Source organism: Podarcis liolepis, assembly GCF_965112155.1.
Source record: "Podarcis liolepis genome assembly, chromosome: 6".
Taxonomy (NCBI): domain Eukaryota; kingdom Metazoa; phylum Chordata; class Lepidosauria; order Squamata; family Lacertidae; genus Podarcis; species Podarcis liolepis.
Genome location: NC_139559.1, coordinates 15,852,131 through 15,878,951, shown reverse-complemented (window position 1 = coordinate 15,878,951; position 26,821 = coordinate 15,852,131). Strand labels below are relative to the sequence as shown.

General features: G+C 45.0%; 1 protein-coding gene across 4 annotated transcripts in view; it reads left to right on the top strand.

Moving 5' to 3' along the window:
• TFAP2C (transcription factor AP-2 gamma) overlaps positions 1 to 13,263 on the top strand; it is a 33,376-nt gene extending 20,113 nt beyond the window's left edge. For 3 of the 4 annotated variants that reach the window (XM_083508165.1, XM_083508164.1, XM_083508166.1), the window contains exons 4-7: positions 84 to 306; positions 1,986 to 2,104; positions 6,426 to 6,567; positions 11,126 to 13,263. In XM_083508165.1, coding sequence (XP_083364291.1) covers positions 84 to 306; positions 1,986 to 2,104; positions 6,426 to 6,567; positions 11,126 to 11,411 — 770 coding nt within the window. In that variant the 3' untranslated portion in view covers positions 11,412 to 13,263. The remainder of the gene's footprint in view (positions 1 to 83; positions 307 to 1,985; positions 2,105 to 6,425; positions 6,568 to 11,125) is intronic. The other variant, XM_083508167.1, reaches the window with a different exon arrangement.
• Positions 13,264 to 26,821: the final 13,558 nt, after the last annotated feature.

The window sequence follows — 26,821 nt, the reverse complement described above, 5'->3', positions numbered from 1 at the left end:
AGACTTCCCTAAAGGAAAACCCAAAAGTGGGGAAAAAACACACACCATCCTCTTTCCCCCCCTGTATATCTTGGTTCCCCTAGGTCCTATTTCATTAACGAAAAACAATGCATTAGGTCTCCCTTGCCAGAAGGATGGACTTATCGGCGTCGTGATCAACCCCAACGAAGTATTCTGCTCTGTTCCTGGGCGGCTTTCTCTTCTCAGCTCAACATCTAAATACAAAGTGACAGTAGCAGAGGTTCAGAGAAGGCTCTCTCCTCCAGAATGTCTCAACGCTTCGTTGCTGGGAGGGGTTCTTCGAAGGTAGGAGGCTGTGATTTCCACCCCCCTCTTCTCTCCTCCCCCCCCCAGCCCCGTCAAAACTATTCCAGTGACTAGAGCTTCTCATACCACCTCTTAAGCCAAACGGCATGTAAATACCATTTTTGTGTCTCAACAATTTTGCGCAGGGAGAGAGAGTGAAACCCAAACGCTGCATCCTAATGCGGTTTATTTCCAAGCTCTGTGTTCACGCTCTTCTTTCTCTTTAGCACCCCTTGCATTTCCAGAAATGAAAAGTGCTATAACAAGTCTAGAAACAAGTTCTCTTTTTCCTGTTAATATGACACGTTGCTTCTCAGTCTACAAAAAGAGAATCTTGCACCCATTATTTTCAGGTTTTCTTACTCACTCGGCTGCCTGTGTATCACAGTGTTTAAATGGCGTTCACATAAATTAATAATCGGCCGATTCCTCTCCCACCTTTCAACCCAAGGGTACAATTTCCAGTTTGCTGTTAAGGATGCCAACTGGCCAAACTTCTCACACACATAGATACATGCCCACACCCATGTGTCTTTAATAGCAAGTCAGAGGTGCAACACCCGGCGGGTGAAGCTTTCTGAAGCAAAGTGAGCCATGCTCCCTGCTAATGTCTGTGCACAGAGCTGCTGTTAAAGGCACAGCTGCAGAGACAGATCAATAAGTTGGCAACCCCAGGGGGAACTTTGTTGGAAAGATGTCCAGGGCTCCTGCTCTGCGGAACAAGCAAGGAGGTCTCCAATGCAGTTGGGGTTGGCTTACTGCAGGCATAGGCAAACTCGGCCCTCCAGATGTTTTGAGACTACAATTCCCATCATCCCTGACCACTGGTCCTGTTAGCTAGGGATGATGGGAGTTGTAGTCCCAAAACATCTGGAGGGCCGAGTTTGCCTATGCCTGGCTAACTGCATTTTGAACTAACACATATTGTTATCTAAAGACTGGACCCTCCCTCGCCCAAGATCATGAAGTCTAGGGCTAAAAACGACCTCTAACTGCACCCATGGAGAATTCTAACTTGGATAAAGAGAGGAGAGATCTTCTGAGCAAGGTTCTTGGATAGGTTAAAGCACACACACAGAGTGTTTTCAAGAGCATCTGTTGTGGTTACTTTCTAAGAAGAACCAGAGCTATTGGCGTCCTTGAGAAATAATCAAAAGCATGTGGTTTGAAACACCAAAGGGGGGTGCTGGTGAATCCAGCTCAGACCCACCCTCCCCAATATTCCTCCTTCTCAAATGGTACTCCTGATTTCGAAGGCCTGGGCTGGGATTGCAATCTTGGTTAATATATCTATGCTTGTGCCTCAACAAATGCTCAACTTGATGCTCCATGCTTGTAAAATGTTCAATTTTCATTACGCCTGCCATAAGCGTAATGATCTTTGATAGTGTGAATGCAAAGGCAAAGCGTATTCTCTCCCCCCCACCCACCGCTTCCTTTCTTTTTGATCTTGCTTTCTGATGTTTATGTGATGGAGCATTAAAAAGTAGGTCAAAGCTTGTTTTTCCATTCTGACCCCCCCGCCCTCGATTCCTCTCCCCCCCCACCCCCGCGCAACACAACAGAACTGCACTGAATGTCAGTAATTTGGCATTTCTCAATTGCTTTGAAATGTGGCCTCTTTCGGGGGGTGCAGCTAAATAAAACACTGTCCACCTCTTTCCCCCCGCTATTTGCAGAGCCAAATCTAAAAATGGTGGCCGATCTCTAAGGGAGAAGCTGGACAAAATTGGCCTCAACCTTCCAGCTGGCAGAAGGAAAGCTGCAAATGTGACTTTGTTGACATCGTTGGTGGAAGGTCAGTCTTAATTCTTTATTTTTTAAAAAGAGCCTTTCTGGGTAAAGGACAAACGAGGTGACTTGGATGAGCATGTCCTCTAAAACAGTGTTGTTCCATTTTCAGACTTTAGCCCAGATATGCATATGCTTCAGCCTTTGCCAACATGGTTCTCTCCAGTTGTTTCTGGACTGCAGTCCCTGGCTGGGGCTGATAGGAGTTGTGGTCCAAAATGATTTGGAGGACGAAGGGCAGACCCACACCATGCATTTAAAGCACGTCCAGCACACCTTTAAAAACTCCTGACTTCCCGCAAAGAATCCTGGGAAGGGTGAATTTCCCCATTTGCAGAGCCAAAATCCCCGGTAAAGGTAAAGGGACCCTGACCATTAGGTCCAGTCGTGGCCAACTCTGGGGTTGCGGCGCTCATCTCGCTTTATCGGCCGAGGGAGCCGGCGTACAGATTCTGGGTCATGTGGCCAGCATGACTAAGCCGCTTCTGGCGAACCAGAGCAGCGCATAGAAACGCCGTTTACCTTCCCGCCGGAGCGGTACCTGTTTATCTACTTGCACTTTGACGTGCTTTCGAACTGCTAGGTTGGCAGGAGCAGGGACCGAGCAACAGGAGCTCACCCCATCGTGGAGATTTGAACCGCTGACCTTCTGATCAGCAAGTCCTAGGCTCTGTGGTTTAACCCACAGTGCCACCCGCATTCCTAAATCTCTTAACTAATTACAGTTCCCAGGAGTGTGCTCCATAAGTATGCACTGGATGTACTTTAGATATATGGTTTGGATCTGGTTCTACCCTAAGAGTGTTTAACTTGAATTATTTGTTTTTTGCTTACCACTACCATATGGTGTGTCAGTGTTGCTGTTGAGACTTGCGCCCCCCCTCCATCTCCGTTGAAGCCCAGTGCTCCAAAATCATTAGGAGGGAGAAAGAGATATAAATGTGGGGGTGCAATTTCACAAGCATTAAATTGGGGGTGGGGCCATTGATGTAATGCTGGATGTAGGCTGCGTGTGTTTGTGGGAGTTAGCGTTCATCTGAGCCCGCGCAGACTCTAAACTGGAAACAGAGCTGCTGTAACTCCATCCTTGTGACTCATCTGTGTGTGAACAAGCAGCTGATCTGTGCTTGAGTAATTGACAATCCCAAGTTTTTATTCATAGAAATTTTTATGACAGTGCTTCTCAAAAGATCTGGATAGCCATTGTGTGCATAGTCTCCTTTGTTCCTGTCTCTTCTCCCTCACCCCCAAATTATGTCTCGATCCATACTTTTACCGTTGGCTAAATAAATTTATTTCTTGGGTGGGAAGGCAGAGTGTGCTCCATCGTTGCTGCGGATGTGGTGTAAGCAGGAGAGCAAATTGGGTAGCCTCTCCAGTGGAATCCTAGGAACCTCTCATCATTTAACTAATTCATTTCCAGAGGCACATTAGTGTGTGTCTCGCCAGACAGTTTGGTGAATTCTTGCCCCACTGCATAACTTTTGATTAAGGAGTTTGATACAAAGCTTTAAGGGGACCAGATCTAGTTGAAATTAATCCATAAATTAAGAAAGTGTCTAAAAAGAGTTTTAAGAATCCGGAATGAGAATGTTCGTTCTGATAACTAGCTTAGGAATGTCCCCGAGACAGCAGTAGTTCAGTGGTGGAGAGTTCCCAGTAGAATCCAGTGTTTTGAAAGAGCAATAGCTCACCCATAATAAAAGCTCCATCAGCCTCCAATAACCTTCAGATCAGAGAGAACTGTTTCCAAAAGAATTATTATTATTATTTTTACTTGGCGGTGGAGTTTAAGGCGAGAGTGTAGCAGACAGAAAGCACATGCAGTGGTTTACTAACTGAGAGCAATGCTTTATTAAAGCCATGGTATCATTGGGATAAAGAATCTTTGGGATTGCAGCCATGGGTTCTTTTTAGGTTTTCTACAAAGAGAATGTGTGTTTAAAGCAAAAGATTTAATGAAGGAGGAAGGGAGAACTTGTTGGTACTACAATTCCCACCATCCATGGCTGATAGCCATTCTGTTTTGGGCTGGCTTGAGTCTCAACAACATCTGCAGGGCCACAGATTCCAAATTATGGATTAGATGGATTTGCAGTTCCATGTCTTTAAGCACATGGTGTACACCCATTGGAAATAATTAACTGAAATAACTCGGGGGGGGGGGCTGAGTTAGTTCACATGTGCATGGATGTTTAACTCTGATGAATGGAAAATGAATGTATGAATGGCGTCCATTGAAAACAAGCATGTTTTCACCACCTGTCTGTAGCAGCTAATCTATGATGGTTCACTCAACACTTGCAAGAGATCACTTGGTGCACATTCATCACTTTTATTGCAACATAGGCAAACCACCCTGTATTTTCCGAGCAAATGTGTTCCATCACCGGAATGCCGGGTCGATTGAATTCAAATGGGTGAAATATGCTTTGCATCCCACATCTTTTGTTTAACTGGATTGTCTGGGTGGAATCCGGATCCATTAAACTGAATAGTTGCTTTGCTAGTTGTTTTGATGGGAGTTGTCCTCAAGTTTTGGATGAGTGTCTTTTTGGTTCAAGCTGCACCAACCGTATGGGAGGGGATGCGCCGAACTTGTAAGCCAACCGTGGTAGCTTCTGTCTCTGTGCGGCTTTACAAATATCTAAGCACCTCGGAATTTTGTGTTCATCCAAGCTACTTAATTGTGAAGTAATATTTTGCAATCTCTTTTGACATCTTCCAAAAACAGTCTGGGAACAGAGGCCAATTACAGGATGAGAAGGTAGAATTTGGCTAATTATTGGGGTGGGGGTGGGGCGGGGACGTAGGATGATGCAAGAAACTCTGCCTCAATCCTAAACAAAATCCCTAGAGCTCCAGTCCGAAGAGGATGTTTCTGTATAGACAAATGTCCAAAAAGGGTTTTTTTTGCTGAGACTTGTTTTTCAAGAGAGCTTTGTTTGATCAATAGAGTAGCTCAATAAGTCTCCATCCTTTTTGGAGTCTGGACCCACCATTAGCCTAACATGTATGCCATGGGAAAACCAGGCCATCTTTTTTTATTCCCCACGAGAGCATGGCAGCCGTTTGGGGCACCTTGGTCTCTTGCACGATTTCAGGAAAAGATCCCCCCCCAAAAGTGGTTTTTTGGGGGGAGGGGTCCATGATCTTGCAAGGCGCTATGTGTTTTTGGCGCTGTACCCGAAGAAAATGCTTTTTCCCAGCCTGTGATATCGCGTGTTTCACGTGACTTGTGCAGGATTTTGGACCTGGAAGATGGTGTCCCGGATTTGGGCCACGTTGTGTTGGAGGGTATGGTATGTGAGGACTCACGCCGCCTTACTTCCACATATTTATACAGTGACAATGCTACTGCTGAAACCCTCATTAGGTCAGCCTGCAACCCAGTTAGCATAGCTTTTGTCAACCTGGTTCATTCCAGATGTTTGGGACAGAAGCTCCCATCAGGGATCAGAGACTGGGTGAAACTGATGGGAACTGTAGTCCAAATGGTAGATTGCTTCAAGATGGTGTGGACCTTCTCTTGTTCCCAGCTGAAAATCACTTTCTCTTCTGCATCGTGTGTTTTTGTGTGTGGAGGGGAATAAGTTGGTGCGCTCACAAAGAGACAGGCCCTGTCCACTCTTGGGCCTGGCTGTGCCAGCCTGTAGCTCCCGATGTATTACTCATTTCACCCCAGAGATTCTAGTCCTTGATGGTGAAAAAGTTTTCCCACCCCTAGACTAGCTGTTCCACACCCTTGAACAAACCAAAAGGCTAGCTAGAACAAGGGGGTGAGGTTTGTGAGGACTTGGCCTAATTTTCCTTGGGCAGCAAGGAGAAATGGAGGACACCGCACCCATATTGTGGACTCTGGCCACTGGTTGCACCAGCTGGGTCCCCTGTCTGCACGCAGCCCCTGACAGGCCACCCTCAAGGGTTATCCTGTGACAGAATTCTGCCAGTCACTGGTTTAGACTAAGAACAAATAAACCCCTATTGGAGCCTTTGGATATCAAGGCAGAATTGCTCAGGTTTCTTCTAGACAGATTTCGAAATCGAGTGGCACTTAACGTAAATTATGAGCCTGCTGGAAAATTAACTTGGACTTTATGGTCTTAAGTAGGGCATATCATGAAAACAGTGTATTATGGAAAATTTGTGCTGCAAACTGCTTTTGTTTTTTGGGAGGGGAGGTTTCAAACGAATATTAGATATTAACTTAATATCTAATGTAACGCACCCTGGGACCTTGGGGTGAAGGGTGAGTAATTAATAAAATTAATAAGAAGAGGATGATAATCACAGCTTTATTTTTGTGGTTCTTTTCTCATCTTTTCCAGGCGAAGCTGTACATCTTGCCCGGGATTTTGGCTATGTCTGTGAAACTGAGTTTCCTTCCAAAGCTGTGGCTGAATACTTAACTCGGCCGCATCTGGGGCGTAATGAGATGGCTAACAGGAAGAACATGCTGCTGGCTGCAAAGTAGGTATTCTCTTTTTGAACATGAGCATCCTGGATGACCAATTTGTATTTTAGCATTTGTATCGTAACCCTTAGTTCTACGTCAAGGAAGACTGTGATCTGCATGTTAAAAGATTTAGGGCAGGCATAGGCAAAAACCTGGCCCTCAAGATGTTTGGGACTACAATTCCTGTCATCCCTAGCTAATAGGACCAGTGGTCAGGGATGATGGGAATTGTAGTCCCAAACATCTGGAGGGCTGGAGTTTGCCTATGCCTGATTTAGGGGATGGTGGCAGTTGTTGAGGCTTGCTTTAAGGCAAGGCTTCCTGATATTGCTGGATGGGTCATGCTGGCTGGAGCTGATGGGAGCTGAACAATTACCTGAAAGTTTCCTTGTCCACAGCCTATAGGCTTCTATAAGGGCTGGTTCCAAGTTCAAGGGCCCTCTGCCTAGTGTCCTCAGATGGGTCCCCTCCCACATCAGTGCATTTTTTCAAAACTAAAGCAAGCTTAGGTTCCTGAAGATGTTGAATGTATATGTTTGCCTGATTCTGTCTTAAGCAATGCTACAGAATATCGGGGTGATTTTCATAGTAATAGAGCAAATTGTCGGAATTCTTACGCTTTTTTGACATGCAAAGTTTCTTGGGGGGGGGTGTTCACTTCCTAGCAGCTCCAGGAAGGGTAGAAAAAGACTCATTGCAAAATGCTTTCAGTTGATCTCTGTTGACCCTCTGTGGTGCTCCAGATGTTCTTGGACTCCAGCTCCCATCAGTCTCGGCCAGCATGGCCAGTGGCTACTGATGATGGGAGTTGTAGTCAAACAGCAGGTTCCTCATCCCTGTTAGTAGGCAATTTATTCATAGAGACTGAGCTCTGACTCCATATCAGCCTGTTTCCTGTGCTCCTTCCGAAGTTCAGCAAAGTTGGGTTCAAACTCACCAAAGTGAATGCTTTAGTTCAAATTAGAGTGGTGGGGTTAATTGCATGCTTCATCTCTCCTCCCTCCCCAACTGAAAGTCATGCACAGCATCCAAAGGTGCTTCTGTGTTTGGTTTTTGCTGATCACCCACCCTCTCTAGTCCAAGAACAAGCTGCTCCTCAAGGTTTGGGAAGACCTTTTCAGGACAGCGTGGGCTGTGGCTTGGTCGGTGGTGGTGGTGGTAGGAGGGCTTCGGTGGAGAATGATGGAAAATTGGTGGGACTTGCCTTGCGCAAATGGGTGTGTTTTGCATCCATGCAAAATCACCATTCAGCTCAAGACAATAGTTCTTTAAAAGACTTCCATTTTGGGGGTGACACTCGCAGATTGAAGGGTACTAAAAGAAAATGTTTGAGTTGAATTTCGTCTGATGTCTAAATCTACCAAATATTTTTATTTTGAGTATTCTTAAACCAACCTTTCGCTTTTTGTTTCCCCACATTTGTTTTGTCCTAAGTTTTGTGTGTGTGTGTGTTTTTAATGGAATAGTGGACTTCTCTAGGAGGCTGTAGCTATTTTGTGTTTTAAAAAATGTTGGATGGACCTCAGGATTGCATAGCTAGTTCCTGATACAATAGAGTTTTATGGTGATTTGTGCCAAAATCTGGTTTGGGTACCATGGTGTCTGCTTGGAGCATTTTGAGGTTTGGAGGGCAGCCCGATTTTTACTGAATCCAGTGGTGAAATTCTCTTTGAATGGAGAAAGGATTTTAAGAAGAAATCTGAAGGCTCCAGAATGCATCACACGTAGGCTATTGTTTCAGGATGACAGCTTTCCAAAGTAGAGCATTACGTATGTTTCTGCATTTGGGGCTGGATGAAAATGCTTTTTATTTTTAAATGGTGCTTAAAATGTCAATAGGAGGAAATAAGGACCTTTTAGCTTTAATATGTCTTGGCGAATGCTTGCAAGATCAAAAGGCACCACGTGCCTTTTGGAGCACAGATTCATCAAATCCTAGTAATACAGTGATCCCTGTGGGGGTTTTAAGATGTGAAACATCCAAAAGCATTTTAGGTGCATCCAGCAACACATTTCCACTTACAGCATGCAAACTTGGTGAATGGTTTGGAATTTGCAGGTATTTAAACTTCAACCATATTTCTCCAGTGAGAGATAGCTAGCTAGCTAAATTCACTGTCTCTGTTCCGTTGCCTTCCATACCTTCTGCAAAGCCAAAGCTGTGGAAATTGTCATGCAACTGTACCTTAAAAGCAGATTAAATAAAGCAGGTCTAGGCAGAAGATCATACGGAAGGGAAGGTTTTCCTTCCAGTACTCAGGGCCTGGTACACTAGTACCACCCTCCAGAATTGAGCCTGGTGGCTATGTGGGTGCTTGTGCCAAGTTATAAGGATTGGCGTAATACAGTCTTTTCTTGCTGCCCAAGTAATACTCTGGCAGCAGCATTCTGCACTAGCTGCACCCTGTGGACTGTATTCAAGGGCAGCCACACACAGTTCATTGCAGTAGCCCAGCTAAGAGGTTGGTTCACTGATGCCCAACTGTCCCAGCCCAGGAAGTGTTCGTCATGGAACATAGCAGCTTCTTATCTACCAAGTCAGACCATTAGTTTTCCGCAGACCTTTCTGGAGAAGCCGAGGGTTTTACCCAGGGCCTTTTAAAATGCACTCTGCCCCTGAGCTGAGCCCCTTTCCTAAGCCACCTGTGCTTTCAGAGAAATTTTAATTTATTAAATTTGTATACTACCCTTCATCAGCAGTGCAGTTCACAGGTAGCTTAGGAGTATACTCCTCTAATCTATGTTCCTTTGAGGAGTGTTGCCTTATCCAGGACAGGCCATCTCACTAATTTCTGTACCCATGAGCCACTTACCCACAGCAGCTCCATCTAATCATGATTCAGCTTCAGTTTGTTGGCTTGCATCCAGCCCATCACTGCCTACAGGCACTGGTCCAGGACTTGCACATCATCTTCTGATTCAGATGGCATGGAGCGATAGAGTTGGGTGTCACCTGTAGGCTATTGCACTCCAAATCCCCAGAGGACATCTCCTAGTGATTCCATATTCATGCTGACTAACATGGGAAACAAGACGGATCCCCGTGGATCTCAAACCCCTTGCCCAAGAAAGGGTGCTTTTGTGTGTGTGTGTGTGTGTGTGTGTGTGTGAGAGAGAGAGAGAGAGAGAGAGAGAGAGAGAGAGAGAGAGAAGGCAGTAGTTGCATAGAAACTTGGTGTCCTGTTGAGGAAGATAGTCTTTCAGTATGATGGGCACCTTCTTCCTAAATGAGGTTCCTCTGAACCCGCCCAGTCAGACCCTCCCTGCCACATCTTAAAAGCTATGCTGGGCACAAGGGTCGAGAGAGCAAACCCACATCCCTGGGCCTCAATAACCGAAGCTCAATTTTGCAAGCTTTGAGCAGATGGTGCTCTAAAGGCCCTCACAGGACCCGCATCAACTGTGGGGTCAGAGTTGCAGTGGGGATGAGCGACTCAAAGGCCCCCAAGGGCCTTGATGAAACTTTCACGGTGTGCTTAAGAGTGTTTAGCCATGAATGGTCTCAAATTGATAACACGGTGCAAAATAAGCATTTAAAAACACACACAAAGTAGTCTTATAGGAGGCAAAGAGGTTTGCCCTCCCTCTTAAAATTCTGAGAGCCAATGTAAGAAATCGTAAACTTCTCTAGGTATAATAAAACGAATACTGGCTTCCTCACTGCCCTCTTGAGGTGGTCTTGAAGGTGCCAATGGCAAGTGCGTTGGCGATGTCAGAAACACCTGTTCCTTAGGCCCCTCCTCCAAAAGGCTCCGCCCACACTTGCACTCTACTGGGGTTGATTTGCTTCCTTCCTTGGTGGTGCTCTTAGTGCGCCGAAGGGGCGGCTGGTGGGAAAAATCAGGCTCCCTTCACTCCTGCCGTCTCTTTTACCACCTCCTTTGCCCTACCAGCTTCTGAGCTTTGCTACATGGAAGAACAGTCTGATTCGGTATAAGATAACTGCTTTTGTTTAACTAAGTTAGTTCTTGGTATGAGCTTTCGTGTGCATGCACACTTCTTCGTGTATCTGAAGAAGTGTGCATGCACACGAAAGCTCATACCAAGAAACTAACTTAGTTGGTCCTTAAGGTGCTACTGGAAGGAATTTTTTTTATTTTGACTATGGCATACCACACGGCTACCTATCTGTAACTGCTTTTGTTTAGCCTACCTTGGAGGGTTGCTCTGAGGATAACAAACACACTGATCTGAGCTGTGCAAACAGCTGACTTGTGTGACACAGGAAATGTGTTCTTCATTTCTTTCAGTTAGGTCAGTGTTCCTCACGCTTGGGGGCGGAGGTCTGCAGCTGTTGTTGGACTACAACTCCCATCATCTCCAGCTAGCAGAGATGATGGGAATTGTAGTCCACCAACAGCTGGAGACCCAAGTCTGAGAAACACTAAGGTAGCTGACCTTAAAATATATTTCTGTGTTTTAGTATACATGGGGAAGCGATTAGGCACACCCACCTACACACCTGCCTCCTGTAATATCACTCTCTTTCTGATTCGGCAGGCCGTGCCTCCTTTTTAACTGTGGCGGCCGATGGTTTTGTTGAAAGTTAATTCCATGTGTTGTCTCTTGCAGGCAGATCTGCAAAGAATTCACTGAACTCCTCACTCAGGACCGCACCCCTCTTGGCAATGCGAGGCCGAGCCCCATCTTAGACCCTGGCATCCAGGGCTGCTTGACTCACTTCAGCCTAATCACCCACGGCTTCGGGAGCGCTGCGATCTGTGCTGCCATGACGTCCGTCCAGAACTACCTGAACGAAGCGCTAAAAATTGCAGACAAAACGTACATGAACGCCGGCGACCAGAGCCCTGCGGAAACCAATAAAAGCATTGAGAAAATGGACAAGCACCGGAAGTGAGTGAGAAAGAGGAAGAAGCCAGACTTTTGTATACCGTTTCTCGCACACAGACTTTAAGATCGTCTTGCCTAGAGGGCATGTAGATAATCTTGTTACAACTTGCTTCGGGGCGTGTTTTTCATTTTTTAAGCATCCTTTTCAGGCTCCTCCGTGAGATACATGTGTCTCTCTTTCTCTCCTTTCTTTAAAGCTGCTGTTATCCATTCATTGTGGGACCAGGGAACCGAAGATAAACATGAGTACAAGCTTTTAATTTCATTTTTTAAAAGAAAAAAAAAACTTTTAAACAGTACAAAGTGGTGCTATTTTTTTTTCTTGTATGGAAGTCTGTTTAGTGCTGTTTCTCAAAACTTTGAATAAGATGCTCTTTTTCATTGCGTACATCCTGATAGCAGCGTTCAGATGGAACACTAAACCGTGGTTTTTTAATGTTACCTGAAGCCCTGGAATTGAGAACCTCCCTCTTTGCAGTTGCAAGGATGAAATAGGAAGCGTTTGCTTCCTGCCTGACACCAAGTATAGTTTATCTGTATGTTAAAAAAGGACAAACCATCATTAGTGTAAATTAATCTGCCCCAGTTGATGCTCTCTAACTGTCTTGTACTGCAGCTTCCATCAGCCCACGGTAAGGGATTATGGGAGTTGTAACCCAAAATGTCTGAAAGGCATCAAGATTGGGTGCAAGCTATGGTTTGATAATAACAACCCAGGACTATAAACCCCATGCCGACCCAGGTTGCTTCAATAAATCACATGTTTACACACAAATCATTGTTTGTCATTCTGAGATGTCACAATAAACTAAGGTTAGTGTTAAACAGAAGGCAAATGCTTCCTGTTTCCTTCTCATGGCTGTGCCAGAGAATAAGAAGAGAAGAATGGGTTATAAGCAGGATTTCCCAGGTTCTGGAAATCTTTGGAAACCAGCAACAACATAGCTCAGTATTAACCCCAGGGGATCTGAAGCCTTGACAAGGCACCCAGGACTGTAGATGTAATGGAATTTTTTTATCCAAAGGGAAGTTGAACTTGGTATAAAGTGAAACAAATTGTCTGATGGTTATTTGAACACCCTTGCATCACCTTGCAACCTCTTGGGGGCTTTTTGAGAGTGATTCAGACTTCTAGGCACAAAATCCTGGAAGATATTCTAATGCAGACTAAGCTTCTGCTGGACTCAAATGAACACAGGGCAGCAAGCACTAAAGTGGGGAAGCGGAACCTTCAGCTGCTCAGCTCTTGCTGGACTACAGTTCCCATCATCCTCAACTGGCATGGCTGAGGATGATGGGACTTGGAGTCCAACAGTGCCTGGGAGACCACAGGCTCCCCATCCCTGCAGTAAAGCGTACTGTAGCAGTTCTTCTTACACAAGGAAAAACTAGTTCAAGCTAAAAAGAATGCAAAATAAACTTGCTTCTGTTTTTTAAATGCCAGGATACTGCAGCTTTATATATGTCATCAGGTCTTGTGTTTTTAAAATAGGAAAAAAACTTGAAAGAATAGGCACATTTTTTTTAATTTTTTTGCCTATATAGGCCAAAAAGTTATATATATATATATGAATATATATAAATATATATAAATATATCTAGGGAGGTTTTTATGTGTATAAGGGAAAACAGTGTGTTGGAATGTATATATTTATTTATGTGTAATTTAATGGGTCTTGTAAATAATGGTGAACATTTTAATACTTTTTTTTATAAATGGGCTTCAAAATTTAAAATCCCCCCCCTTTCCTCCCCAAAAAAGGTAATGGGTAAGCTCAAATACACTGCTACACAGGTCTGTTTATGCTGGGTATTTAAAAGTGACTTTTTACAAAAAAAATAAAAATGAAAATCCTGAATTCTTGCCACTGTAGAATTTTGTATCCGATCTGAGGTGTGTATTGACAAAGCAATAACTTTGTGTACTTGGTATCCATTCAAAAGGAGTGTGTTTGTTGTGTGTGTGTGTGTGTGTGTGTGTGTGAGTGAGTGAGAGAGAGAGGGAGAGAGGGAGAGAGGGAGGGAAGAAGAATGGAAGTCATAAAAAAACTATATCCCACTTCACTTGTAAATGTCTTCCTGTTACCCAAAAGGCATTGTATAGGATAATCCATATAATAAAAATATTCTGGATAGAAAGTATTGAATGGTGTTTAACTGGAAGTGGGTTGGGGGGGGCGGGAAGAGGAAGAGTGTTTTTGCGTCTTATGGGGGATGGGCAGCAGAATACCGAAAATGGACATTGTAATTGAATACACAGTTCTTTATAGTGCATCGAACTAATGGAACAGACATGTGAAGCTGAGTGCCAGCGCAGCTAATGGTTTCAATTATATCAGGAACCATCTCTCTATTGCCATGACTGCTCTCTTCCCCTACCTCCGTCCTCTCGGATAACGATGTGCCAAGGCAAAGAAGGAGCCTGAAAGCTTCCTTTAAAAAATAATAAAATAAAATAAAATGCTCTGTCTAATCACTTAAGCATATAAATTCAGAGCTGGCCCAAGGCACTTTGCTGCTTGAGGCAGAGGAGAAGGTGGTACCTCCCTCCCATGGTCAGAAGGTGACTGAGGGCCAACTTCAACACTGGCTACAGGATGGCAACCCCCCCCCACACACCATATGAGGGGTGGGGCCTGCTGGCTAGTTTAGGGGGTACAGGGCATTCCTGGCTTCTGCCCTCCAACAAAGGGGAGCAGCCAGGGAGGTGGTGCTGCTGCCACTCCTCAGCTTCTGCCGCCTGAGGCACTTGTCTCCCTCTGTCCAATGGTTGGGCTAGCCCTGTGTGCATTGAATCTGAGGGTTCCAAAGGCACAGGCCTATGGTGCATGTTTTGTTTCTATGCCCATCCCACCAATTTCTAATGTGGCAATTCCTGAAATGGGAGAGCGTAACCACAGTTCCATGCATTGAAAGCCTCAAGGTTGGATTACAGCAATGCGCTTGTGGGGTCAAACTACCACCAACTGATCTATAAGGCCCTGCACTGCTTGGGATCTGGTTACCTGACAGACTGCCTTATTTCTTTCATCCCCAGTAAGGCACTGGGTCTCGTTTAAGTTTCCCACTCTACAGCAACTCAGAGCAGGGCCTTCACAGTGGCTGCCCCTGCTCCATGGAATAATATTTCTGATGAGATATGTCAGGTGCCCATGATCCATACTTTATAGGTCTCTGCCATGGGCACCCACTTCGTCTTTCCTTAAAAACCCATCTTTGGTTCTTTGCGCTCCTTTTAGCTGCTTTTATTATATTTTGTACATCACCTTGGGACCCTGGAAGGATTGGTCCAAGGGCACAGGGAGCCACTTCTATCAGCTGTTTGAAAAGCTCAGCAACTTTCAAGGCGTCCTGGTTTTTACTTTTTGAAATAGGACAACCCTAGACATGGGGAAGTGATTGCATCAGTCCAGGTGAGAGGTGGGGTAGCTTTGGGTTGAGATGTTCGGACCAGTCTCTCTTTGTCTGCGTTGTATCTCGGTGATTAGAGAGGTGGGTTTTGGGAATGATGTGCCTGGGCCAAGGACGGGGAGAGGAGGGCTGCAATCGCAGTAAAGATGGGGAAGGGGAAGATACAGAGGTAGCTGAATGTCTGCAAGGGAGGAAAAAGGCCTAGTTACATCAATTCTGTTCCCGCAGCAAACCAAGCACCAGATTGCCTTCAGTTCCTCTGGAGGATTAACTGTCCCTCCTCTCCCCCCTCCCCCTTCTAGCTAGCTGTTAACCTGGCAAAAAGTCATTTCCTTGGCACTGAAAGTGCTCAGATCATTGAATTGTTCCTGCTGCGAGGACACATCAGGAAGTGTCTTCTGCTTCTGTCGCAACTCTCTCTGAGTTACTGCTCTGGCCTGACCAGCTTCCATTAAGGAGGCACAGCAGGAACACTATCTCTCACAAAAATACAGAGATCTGGCTCCTGCTAGGTGGATACGTCTTCCTGTCACACATCCTACTCGGGGGGGGGGGGAAGGCTGAGGAGAAAGAGTTTGGAGTACAGAGGTTTGGTTCTGTCTAGTTTTCAGTGCTGGTTCCGCACATCAGGCCAAAAGGAAGCTTTTCACTTTCCCTTAAAATGGAACCCAAATTGTAATTTCCCAAAGCCATGTGAGTTGGTTCACCTGTTTTAGCGCCTGATGAGTGCAGTGCGAATTGGTGACCTGATTTGTGGGGGGTTGCAGGAGGAGCCTTCTAACGCAACGGGGTTGTTTGCTTGACGTGTCGTAGCTGAAACCAAACCAGTTTGCCCTCCTGGATCCAAGGTGCTGATTTTAAGCTCGTAAAATCTTCAGCCTGTGCTACCTCCTCTCCCCATATCCTGGTGCCATCTTTATGGAGGGTGTGCTCTGGGCAGTGTACCTTTGTGGCAAGGAAGGTCTGCAAGAGAGCACTCACCAGGTAGCCTGACTCCACCTGCTCTCCGGGTCCGACTTCCTCTCTTTCCAAATGGGTCCATGGCTCAGTTGTAGAGCTTAGTGCCTTGCATGCAGAGGGTTCCAGGTTCTATTTTTAGCAACCTCAGTCAGATTCTCCAAAACCAGAAGCAGGATGACATGACTGCAAGCCATGCCTCCTCAAGAATTCTACCTTGCAAATTGTTTTTAAACTGAAGGATGAAACTGATACTATAAAGATGTGTGTTCTGAAAGCTCCACACTAAGCAAGATCATTAGAGGGAAAATAGCACTTCAGGTACACTACTCATTGCATGATGTATACAGAAGTAGACCTATGACAAGAAGTAGACCTATGGCTTTTGTTAAGGGATGTGGGTGGCGCTGTGGTCTAAACCACTGAGCCTCTTGGGCTTGCCGATCAGAAGGTTGGCGATTCGAATCCCTGCGACGGGGTGTGCTCCTGTTGCTTGGTCCCAGCTCCTGCCAACCTAGCAGTTTGAAAGCATGCCAAAAAGTGTAGGTAGATAAATAGGTGGGAAGATAAACGGTGTTTCCATGCACTGCTCTGGTTTTGATGTTCTGTTGCGCCAGAAGCAGTTTAGTCATGCTGACCACATGACCCAGGAAAACTGACTGCGGACACAACCCAGAGTCGTCTGCGATTGGACTTAATTGTCAGGGGTCCTTTACCTTGGTGTTTTTTTTAGACCTATGACATAGTTCTCCTAGGTGAAGCTACCTTAAAGGCTAGTTATCTTCAACAGGCATTCTGCAAATGGCAGGTATAGTCACTGAGGAGCTATTTCCCCTTCTCACACACAGGAGGCTAAAGGAATACCTATTGCAAGGCGATGCCACCTGTGGCAAGTGCATAAATCATCCCTGCACTCCCCCACCCCCAAAGGCTTAAAATTTAGGCTGCAATCCTGTACACACTCAATGGATCCTTTTTTTCTGAGCAGGCATGTAAAGGATTGCATGGTCGATCAATTAAAACGCATATGAACCGCCAAGAAGTTCCATTAGTTAATATTTTGTAGTAGGTCAGTGATGAAGGATGGAAAAAGGTTCTAACTTCTTTTTGTAGAAGAAGACATCCAAATCTTGCTTGAGGAAAGGCATTCTCATTCAGAGTGAGAAATGCTGGCCATAAGAAAAACTGAGCATCATGAAAAGATTAAGAAGGAACTTCTGTCCCTCTTCAAATTGCTGTGTGCTGCTTTCTTTTGTGCAGAGAGAGAGAGAGACTTTGATCATACTGTAGTACAATATTTTAAATTAGCTGAACAGAAAAAGCTTGCTTTTTATTAGTGTATCAAGCTAGACACTGCGGTTGCCGTCTGGCAGAAGGAATAGGCTTGTTTCCATTTATTTCAGGATGTACCCAAGCCAAGCCAGTGGATAATCTAGTGGGACTTACTGGTGCATTGTATAGATGAGATTCCCACCCCCGCCCCCCGTCTTAATATGCATGACTGTGCTAATGATAGAGATTATAGCACAACCATACCTACTCTCATACTTAAGAGGCTTCATCTTTATTCTGTTTTTCTTAAAAGTAATAACAATAGAGGAAGAGGAAATACTCTGCTAATTAAAAAAAAGAAGAAATTTTATTTCTTACAGCACTGCTGTAAAGGGATTTTTCAAGCAGCCTCCCCCCCCCCCCTCCGGTTTTGCCTTACTCTCAAAGCAATTCTGTAGTAATGGCTTGCCATGTAGAAAAATGAGCCAGGGAAGAACTAGGAAAATAAACAAATTCAAGTTCCCACTCTTTCTTTATGGTTGCCCTTGGATGTCACAGTAAACAATGGTTATTGTGACAGAAACAAGTCTAGTCCGGACTCGTACACTGGTGCATGAGTCCTCTGGCACAGTCACAAGGAGGAGACTGGAAGCTTTTGTTTCCTTTTCTGATTAACAGCAATTTAGCATTCTTTCCAAACTCTAAACTGTGGTTAGTCTTAACTATGATTTGTTGAAACAAGCCAAATTCCAAACACCATGGTTTGAGGTCAACTAATCTCAAGATAACCATAGGGAAGATTAACCATAGTTTGGTATGGGAGACACAACAAGCCGTGGTTAATCAGAAATGGAAGATCAAGTGTCTCATCTCTTCCTTGCAGTTGTGCCTGAGGAGGAGAAGGGCTGTTGGTGATGTCCAAACATGGCCACAGTTAAATAATTAAATAATTTTATTACCACCAGGAATAGTCCATGCAGGAGATAAGATATTAGTAACCGCCATGGCCCACTTGCATGTAAAGCTAATCCAATTAGCCATGGCTTTGTGCGAATGAGCAAGGATTTGGGTTTCTAGAGTGAAGATAATGGCTGTGGTACTCTTCCATGGGTCCTGCAGGGCTAAGCCATGGTTTGGCTCAGTGTTACTGACAACAAAATTAACTCCTTAGTTACAAACTTCTTATCCCCGCTGTTGCACTTTCAGCAATTCTGCCATTCTGCTCATCCACCTTCTATTGTAGAGATGTAGTGGAATGACCCACATTAAAAAGAGGCTGCATATTGTGTCTCTGCACGAGTTAATGCCCTGGGTTGAGATCCTTCCAGCTGGGAGGTACGCCCAGAACAGTGACTTCAGCAGCAACAGAGATGGTGAGTCATTGTTGCAATTACGCAGCCTAACAGTAAATCTTTTCAGGCATTAAGACTGAGGTGTGCCTTAATTTTAATTAAGGGGGGAGGAGGGTGTATTTCTGCTAACAGGAGTTTGGGAAACATTACTTCAAAGAAATGGGGATGTAGTATATACAAATCAGCTTTTCAAGGTTTTTTAGGTTTGGGAAGAGTAAATCAAATGGTCACATTTGACCATGTTTTAGTCACATAATTCTCTCTTTTTTAAAAATATATATTTATTAGCATTTTCTATAATGAAACAACAACAAAAATAAACAACCACAAAAAAGAAAAAATATAACAAACATACAAAAATGTAAAACTTAAAAACAATTAAAAACACATAAAGTTTCAATTGCTTATTTCTTTTAACTTATCTCTCAGACCTCCTCACACCTTCCCTTCTTGTATTCCAATTCAAATTATTAGCTCAGCAAATCCTTATTACTTATTTCTCAACTTTAACTTAATAATTTAATTTAACATGTTATTATTTTACTTTTTCTCTTTCATCCATTTCCTCAATTTATTTTTGCTAACCTTATTTTCATTTAATTTAGTTCATTTTAAAAGACCAATATTACCTTATCCAAACTTAAACATCAATACTTATACATCAATACTCATTCTTAAAACATTTTTTCTAAAGTCGATCCAAATTCCCTTCCACGAATTTCCCAATTTTCATACAAATAACAAAACAAAATAAAAACAAAACAAATTATAATTATGTACCCTTTGAATTCCCAAACTCCACCCCCCCTTTCCCGGTTTCAGCACCGCGCCGCTCACCCCGTCCCCGTTACAAAGCCTTTAAAAAGGCTCCTTCGCAGCTCGGGGGGGGGGGCCGCAAATGGTGCCCGCCGAGTCACCATGCTCACAGGCTAACTGCCTGTGATTTTTGAGGGTCCCCGCGTCGCCACAGCGGCAAGACCTGATCCTGCGGAGCGGATTCCCTCCGGAGCTCAGAGGGAATCCGCCATTAGTCGATCGCGCTAACCCGGAAGTCTAGTCACATAATTCTCAGCATGGGTTCACAAGGTGTAGACTTTGAGGTTTCTGGATGTGTCTGAATAGACCTCTCTTGGCGATCTTGGTATGAACTATTTCCTTCCTTCCTTTAATCACTTTCTGTTATAATGGTTGCTTTCCTTGCATTAGATTAACAGCATCTCATTCAAGTGTCCTTGCTACCACAAAAGACACACCAGCTGTACTGAAAATGTATTTCTTGAGATGCTGCCATCTCCCTTCCAAAGAACTCAGGCTGATGTACATGAATACAGTTACATCCAAGCACAGAGAGGGAGAACACACTCACTAAATGCATGGTGAGAGAAAGTCCTACTGCACCTGCTAATCCTGCCTGGACATTGCCACACCCCACCAGCAAGGCTCCCAAACCTCCCCACGCTAGCCAGAAGGCCTGGAAGATATACCTGCAGTTGAGCAGCTAAACATACATAGCTGCTTCTTTCATGGCTTCTGGCTAATGCAAAGAGGTAAAGGTAAAGGGACCCCTGACCGTTAGGTCCAGTCGTGGCCGACTCTGGGGGTGCGGTGCTCATCTCGCTTTATTGGCCAAGGGAGCCGGCGTACAGCTTCCGGGTCATGTGGCCAGCATGACTAAGCCGCTTCTGGCGAACCAGAGCAGCACACGGAAACGCCGTTTACCTTCCTGCTGGAGCGGTACCTATTTATCTACTTGCACTTTGACGTGCTTTCGAACTGCTAGGTCGGCAGGAGCAGGGACCGAGCAACGGGAGCTCACCCCGTCGCGGGGGTTCGAACCGCCAACCTTCTGATTGGCAAGTCCTAGGCTCTGTGGCTTAACCCACAGCGCCACCCGCGTCCCTTTTAATGCAAAGAAGTCTGGCGCAAATGGATTGCAGTGGTGCCAACCCTGTGGGGTACAGCAACATTAGGAGCAGGGTACGGTCCCCCTCCTCCATTGACTGTAACTCATGGTATAGCAGATGTTCTCTGCCAAGAAAGCCTTGGTGTCTCCCAGGTGGAGATAGGAAACTTTGGAGAGATGATGAGCTTGTGGCACAAGCTGGGCATCAGCTGGAGGACCTTTTACTGTGATGCTGTCTTGCGCATTTGAGCCTGGATAGCTCAGTTGGTTACAGCGTGGTGCTGTTAACGCCAAGGTTGCAAGTTCGATCCCTGTATGGGACAGATGCATATTCCTGCATTTCAGGGGGGTGGACTTGATCCTCAGGATCCCTTCCAATTCTATAATTCCACCCACCTGTCCTACCAAGCCACACTGCTAGGGGGGCAATATAGTCAATGGCAAGAGGGGATTGGGAGAAGCATTATGCTATGGCTTCCCCCACCACTCCTGATCACAGCTTTAAGGCTGATTTTCATTTCTTTCTTTCTTTCTTTTTTTAAAAAAAGATTAACAGCATTTGTATTTCCAAAGCTAATTTGGTCCTGCATGAGCCACTTTGGATGACCAGTTTAATAGTCTCCCATTTTCTTCCCAGGAGCCAAAACTTGCTCATGTAATGAGATGACTTTATGGAACAATGCCATGCCATGACATGGTCCACAACCATCCCCTTTTTTATGAGAGGGGAAAAAATAGATCCCTTAGCGCATTCTTTCCAAGCAAATATAGTATGAAGAAGCAGACCAACAGAACAGGTTTCAACAAGCGTCCTCAAGCAAAAAGCCACACTAAGGAACGGGGGGGGGGGGGATGACCCCTGTTTCCCCCCTTGAAATACTTTGATGCCATCCTTTGTTCACCCTAAAGTGGAATATATAGTGAGGACCACTTGTGTGGGTGGATAAAGGCTATTAGATGAATTCAAGGAGGATAAGTTTACTAGTGGCTACCAGCCACAGTCAGTGGCCATATGCCTCTGCATACAAGTTGCAGGAAACCACAGGAAGAAGAAGGAGAGTTTGGATTTGATATCCTGCTTTATCACTATCCGAAGGAGTCTCAAAGTGGCTAACATTCTCCTTTCCCTACCTCCCTCACAACAAACACTCTGTGAGGTGAGTGGGGCTGAGAGACTTCAAAGAAGTGTGACTGACCCAAGGTCACCTAGCATGTGGAGGAGCGGAGATGCGAACCCAGTTCACCAGATTATGAGACTACCACTCTTAACCACTGCACCACACTGGGGAGAGCTCAGGTTGTGCTCAGGTTCTGTTTGCAGGCTTCCGATGGGCACTTGATTGGCTGCTGTGAGAAAAGGATGCTGGACTACATGGGCTGCTGACCTGATTCAGCAGGGCATTTCTTATGGTCTAAAGCAGTGTTTCCCAAACTTGGGTCTCCAGCTGTTGTTGCACTATATCATCCCTAGCTAGCAGGACCAGTGGTCAGGGATGATGGGAGTTGTAGTCCAACAACAGCCAGAGACTCAATTTGGGAAACACTGCTCTAAAGCAACAATAGGCTTTGTCTATCAATATGATTGTCAGCGAGGAGGATGACTTGGAGGTAACCACGGCACTCCCCAAACAGGGACTTCCCTTGCAGCATGAAGAGGTTGCAACAGAACCGTACACTGATTCAAGTTTCTGAAGCCGGAAAATGTTGCAATTCAAATATTAACAAATTCGAATATATTGATATCATGTTGATATTTGAATCTCTTGCTGCATATCTTTAGGCGTACACAAAACCCCCACATGCAGGCAAACAAAGGGAAAGAGAGAGAGTAATATGATGCTAGAACAGTTTATCAGAATTCAAAATCTACTTCCAAAGGTCGAACACCTATTTTGAGAGTCCTATTTGTGAATGTAACTCTTGGCGCTTAAGACATGGCCTATGGAAAGAATCTGGTTTCAAAACAATTTTGAAATCTGTGAATTTCTATAATTTTCATTTCCAAAATATGTTCAGATCCTATTTTTTGAAATTGACCTTTGGTGTATATTCTTTCAAAAGGCTAATTTTAAAAGTCTCAGTGAATCTTGAAGGCAAAAAAAATTGGTTTTTTTGGTATTCTGATTTATTTACAATAAAACAGTAATAATCAAACTACTTTCCCAGTTGCAGCTTTATTCTCCCCTCCCCCCGTGTAGACATGTGTATGTGTTTTACATAATGGAAACCTAAGTGAAGCACAGGCTGTGAGATTTTTATCAGGTGACAGCAAATTCATTAGATCTGGCTTTCTACACTCACACGCCCAGCTAGATTAAAAAAGAGAGAGAAACTCTCTTGCTTGACCTGTTACTGGGCTGCAATTTATTAAATTCCTGGGAGAGGATATACTATGGGATCCAGATACATGATGATGAGATAATGAGCGCAAACCACATTTCTGACTGGAAGGGCTTGTTGACGCACCAGGAGCCCTTAACTCTTGCCAATCTCAGCGAGGCTTAGGTTTCAGGGTGCTGCAGATAGAAACCAAAAGAAGCACATCCCATAAAGAAGCTGGTTTTCCTTTACCATCAAGTAAAGCATTAGGAAACCATTCGGAATTTTTTACATCCCACAAAGATACATCTCCCCCCCCCCCCCAAATATGGAGATTATTTATCTTTAAATATTTGTATGCCATTTTTCATCTAAGTAATTCCAGGGAGGTTCCCCCCCAAAAACCAAGTAAATACAATGGGTTGCATTCAATGAAGTTGCCCTGTGTCACAGGAGCAGTAGTAACACACTTAAAAGAGGGAGTTAACTCATTATTAGCAAAAAATAATAATAAGATCTTCACAGACTTGATTGAGTGTCATTCCTAATGAGCAGAGCAGCTCATTCCTGGTGGTTTTCCTCCATAAAAATCAGTTGCCACGACTGAAAGCCACCTTTTCAGGGCTTCCCCCAAGCAAGTGGAGACTGTGCTTGTGTGCAGCCAACTTCTCCTTCACCCTTTTCATCCCTCGTCTGGTTCTGGGAGACCAGCCTGACTCATCTCTGCCTCTTCATCCCACTTGCCAGCTTCAGTTTCTGCCTCTGATCCTTGACTGCTCTCTGCCACAGACTCTCCCAGCTCACAAAGCCCTGTTACCTCTTACACTTCCAACACCTCCTCTTCCTAGTCTTCCCCCTCTGACCACTCAGCGTCGTCCCACCACCACTCTGAGCTTTCTTCGCTTGGTTCCTCCCACCATTCCTCTGCGTCCAACCAGTCCATGACATCCTGTTAGCAAAGGACGTCCATCTGTATAACAAAACTTCCTCTCTCTCACCACACATTCTTCACGCATCCCACCCATATATTCTAGAGTGTTCCTCAATCCTCTGCAGCATATTGGAAGCAGGTGCCGGGCACCTGGGAAGAGGCAATTTCATTGTGCAGGTTCTTTCGCTAACAGGATGACTTTGTTGGATATAACCCGACAGGATGAATTAGATATTTAAACTATTATAAAATGCCACCCACCACAGCCACCAATTCCAGTCTGGGAATTAAAGGTAAAGGACCCCTGACTGTTAAGTTCAGTCGTGAACGACTCTGGGGTTGTGGCACTCATCTCGCTTTACTGGCCGAGGGAGCCGACGTTTGTCCGCAGACAGTTTTTCCAGGTCATGTGGCCAGCATGACTAAGCCGCTTCTGGCGAAACCAGAGCAGTGCACAGAAATGCCGTTTACCTTCCCACCGGAGCGGTACCTATTTATCTACTTGCACTTTGACGTGCTTTCGAAGTGCTAGGTTGGCAGGAGCCGGGACCGAGCAACAGGAGCTCACCCCGTCACAGGGATTCGAACCGCCAACCTTCTAATCGGCAAGCGCTAGGCTCAGTGGTTTAGACCACAGTGCCACCTGTTTGGGAATTAAGAGCTAGCATAGGTAGACAGGTAAATCTGAAGCAGGGCTTGAAAGACCTACATTGGCTCCCAGTACATTTCTGAGCACAATTCAAAGTGTTGGTGCTGAACTTTAAAGCCCTAAACGGCCTTGGTCCAGTATATCTGAAGGAGCGTCTCCACCCCCATTGTTCTACCCGGACACTGAGGTCCAGCATCGAGGGCCTTCTGGCGGTTCCCTCACTGCGAGAAGCCAAGTTACAGGGAACCAGGCAGAGGGCCTTCTCGGTAGTGGCGCCTTCCCTGTGGAACACCCTCCCACCAGATGTCAAAGAGAACAACAACTACCAGGCTTTCAGAAGACATCTGAAGGCAGCCCTGTTTCAGGAAGCTTTTAATGTTTGATGTATTATAGTATTTTTGATGTATTATAGTATTTTAATATTCTTTTGGAAGCCGCCCAGAGTGGCTGGGGAAGCACAGCCAGATGGGCGGGGTATAAATAATAAATTATTATTATTATTATTATTATTATTATTATTATTATTATTCAGCTGTGATAATGAAAAGCACAGGAAGTTCAGAAAGAAGCTATGGGGTCACACACTCCTCCTGTCCTCTTGTTGATGAAAGCTGACAAAAATGAAAAAGTATGAAAAATATTGCTGCTGAGAATGAAAGACCTTTATCATGGAGCGATCAAGAGACGGGACTCACCCTTTTCCATCTACTAAGCAAGCTTGTCATTGGACAGTGTTTTTACTCAATGGAATAATGTGAGACCAGCCAGTAAGGAGCCATGCACAGCAAGCAACGAAAGGGACATATTATTTATTAGTTAAAATTACTAGCTACTTGCCTTCTTGCATGCTCACAGCTGTACAGTGGATGCTTGGGTTGCGAACGTGATCCGTGAGGGAGGCACGTTCACAACCCACAGCGTTCGTAATCTGCAGCACCGTGTCTGCGCATGCGTGGTTGCGATTTGGTGCTTCTGCACATGCGCAAAGTGCAATTTAGTGCTTCTGCGCATGTGTGAGCGCCAAAACCTGGAAGTAACCTGTTCCGGTACTTCCAGGATCGGCACAGTGCGCAACCCGAAAACACACAACCTGAAGCATCTGTAACCCGAGGTATGACTGTATATTGCCGGGGAGATACGGTAGATAGATTTTATATATATATATTCCTTTAAACACACACACACACACTCTTAAACCATAATAAAAATAGTTTTCCGGGTTAGCACAGTCCGCCTGTGCATTTTGTGCGTCAGCCTGCTGATTCAGAATGACTGGCACTTGCGAAACCCTGCTTTCAGATGAAACTCTTGAGACCCAGTCTATGTATGCAGTTAAATCATGGTCCTGAGACTATGCCATCTCATCTGTAGATGAGGAATGCATACTCTCCCCACCCCCCTCCCAAGTTTAAAAATTCCTTGCTGGTAGAAATCTAACACCTATGGGAGAAGTTGCTCCCTGACATACTCGCGTTCTGTAGGCAAAGAGGTTTCCCAATGCTTGAGAACATCCAAACATGCAATGCTCTGTCCTCGGAAGTCTGAAATGATACAGTTAAACCAAGATACAGATGCACCATGACATTTATCCGGATCCGTTGATCAGCTTTTGGATGCCTACACATTGTGACATGATGAGGACATCTTTAAATATCTCAAGGGCTGTCGCATGGAAGATGGCGCAAGCTTGTTTTCGCCTGCTCTGGAGGGTAGGACTCGAACCAGCGGCTTCAAGTTACAAGAACAGAGATTCCGACTAAACATATGGAAAAACTTTCTGGCAGTAAAAGCTGCTTCACTCTCCTTCCTTGGAGGTTTTTAAGCAGAGGTTGGATGGCCATCTGTCATGGATGCTTTAGCCGAGTTTCCTGCAATTCAGGGGTTGGTCTAGATGACCCTTGGGTGCCTTCCAACTCTATGATTCTATGACTGCAAAGGCAGAAGTCAGCAGCTGCTAGACTGGGATCCAAAGGCAGAGTCTCATCTGCTTTATTGACCGCTGACCCAGCAATTACATAAAGTGCGTTTGGATTTTAGGGAAGTGTGCTAGCTCTGGCACAAGGGTGGGGAGCATCCTTCAGCCTGAGGGCCAGATTCTTTTCTGGGCGTCCTTCCAGGGCCACATGCCATGGGGGGGGGGGGGAGGAGGAGCCACGGGAAGAAGCGGGCAGAGGAATAAATGTAAATTCTACCATTGTGCGGTAGGCTAGTTTCTTCAAACTGAAATGCCGCCTCTCTCCTCCACCCAGACATCAAGGGACAACTTCCAGCCAGGCAAAAAAACATTAGCAGGAGAAATCAGGGCCATTGAGGGGGCGGGGACTAAAGAGAAGGGGTGTGGCCTGTGGAGAATTCTGAGGGCCAGAGAGAGAGAATGGAAGGCCCTCAGAATTCAGCTCTTTCTTGTACGCATGGATTGTGAGTGCCCCAGGAGAAAAGCACTTTCACCTACTTTTTTGTACTTGAGACAACACTTAAAAAAAAAGGTGTATCCATCTTGTTGTAATATATCTATATTTCTAAAGAATAAGATGGCTTGCAGCCATCCTTCCTCTGGTTTGATCTTCAGCTCTCTCTAGCTAAACAAGCTCTGGCCTGCTGGCTAGGAGACTTCCAAGGGAGA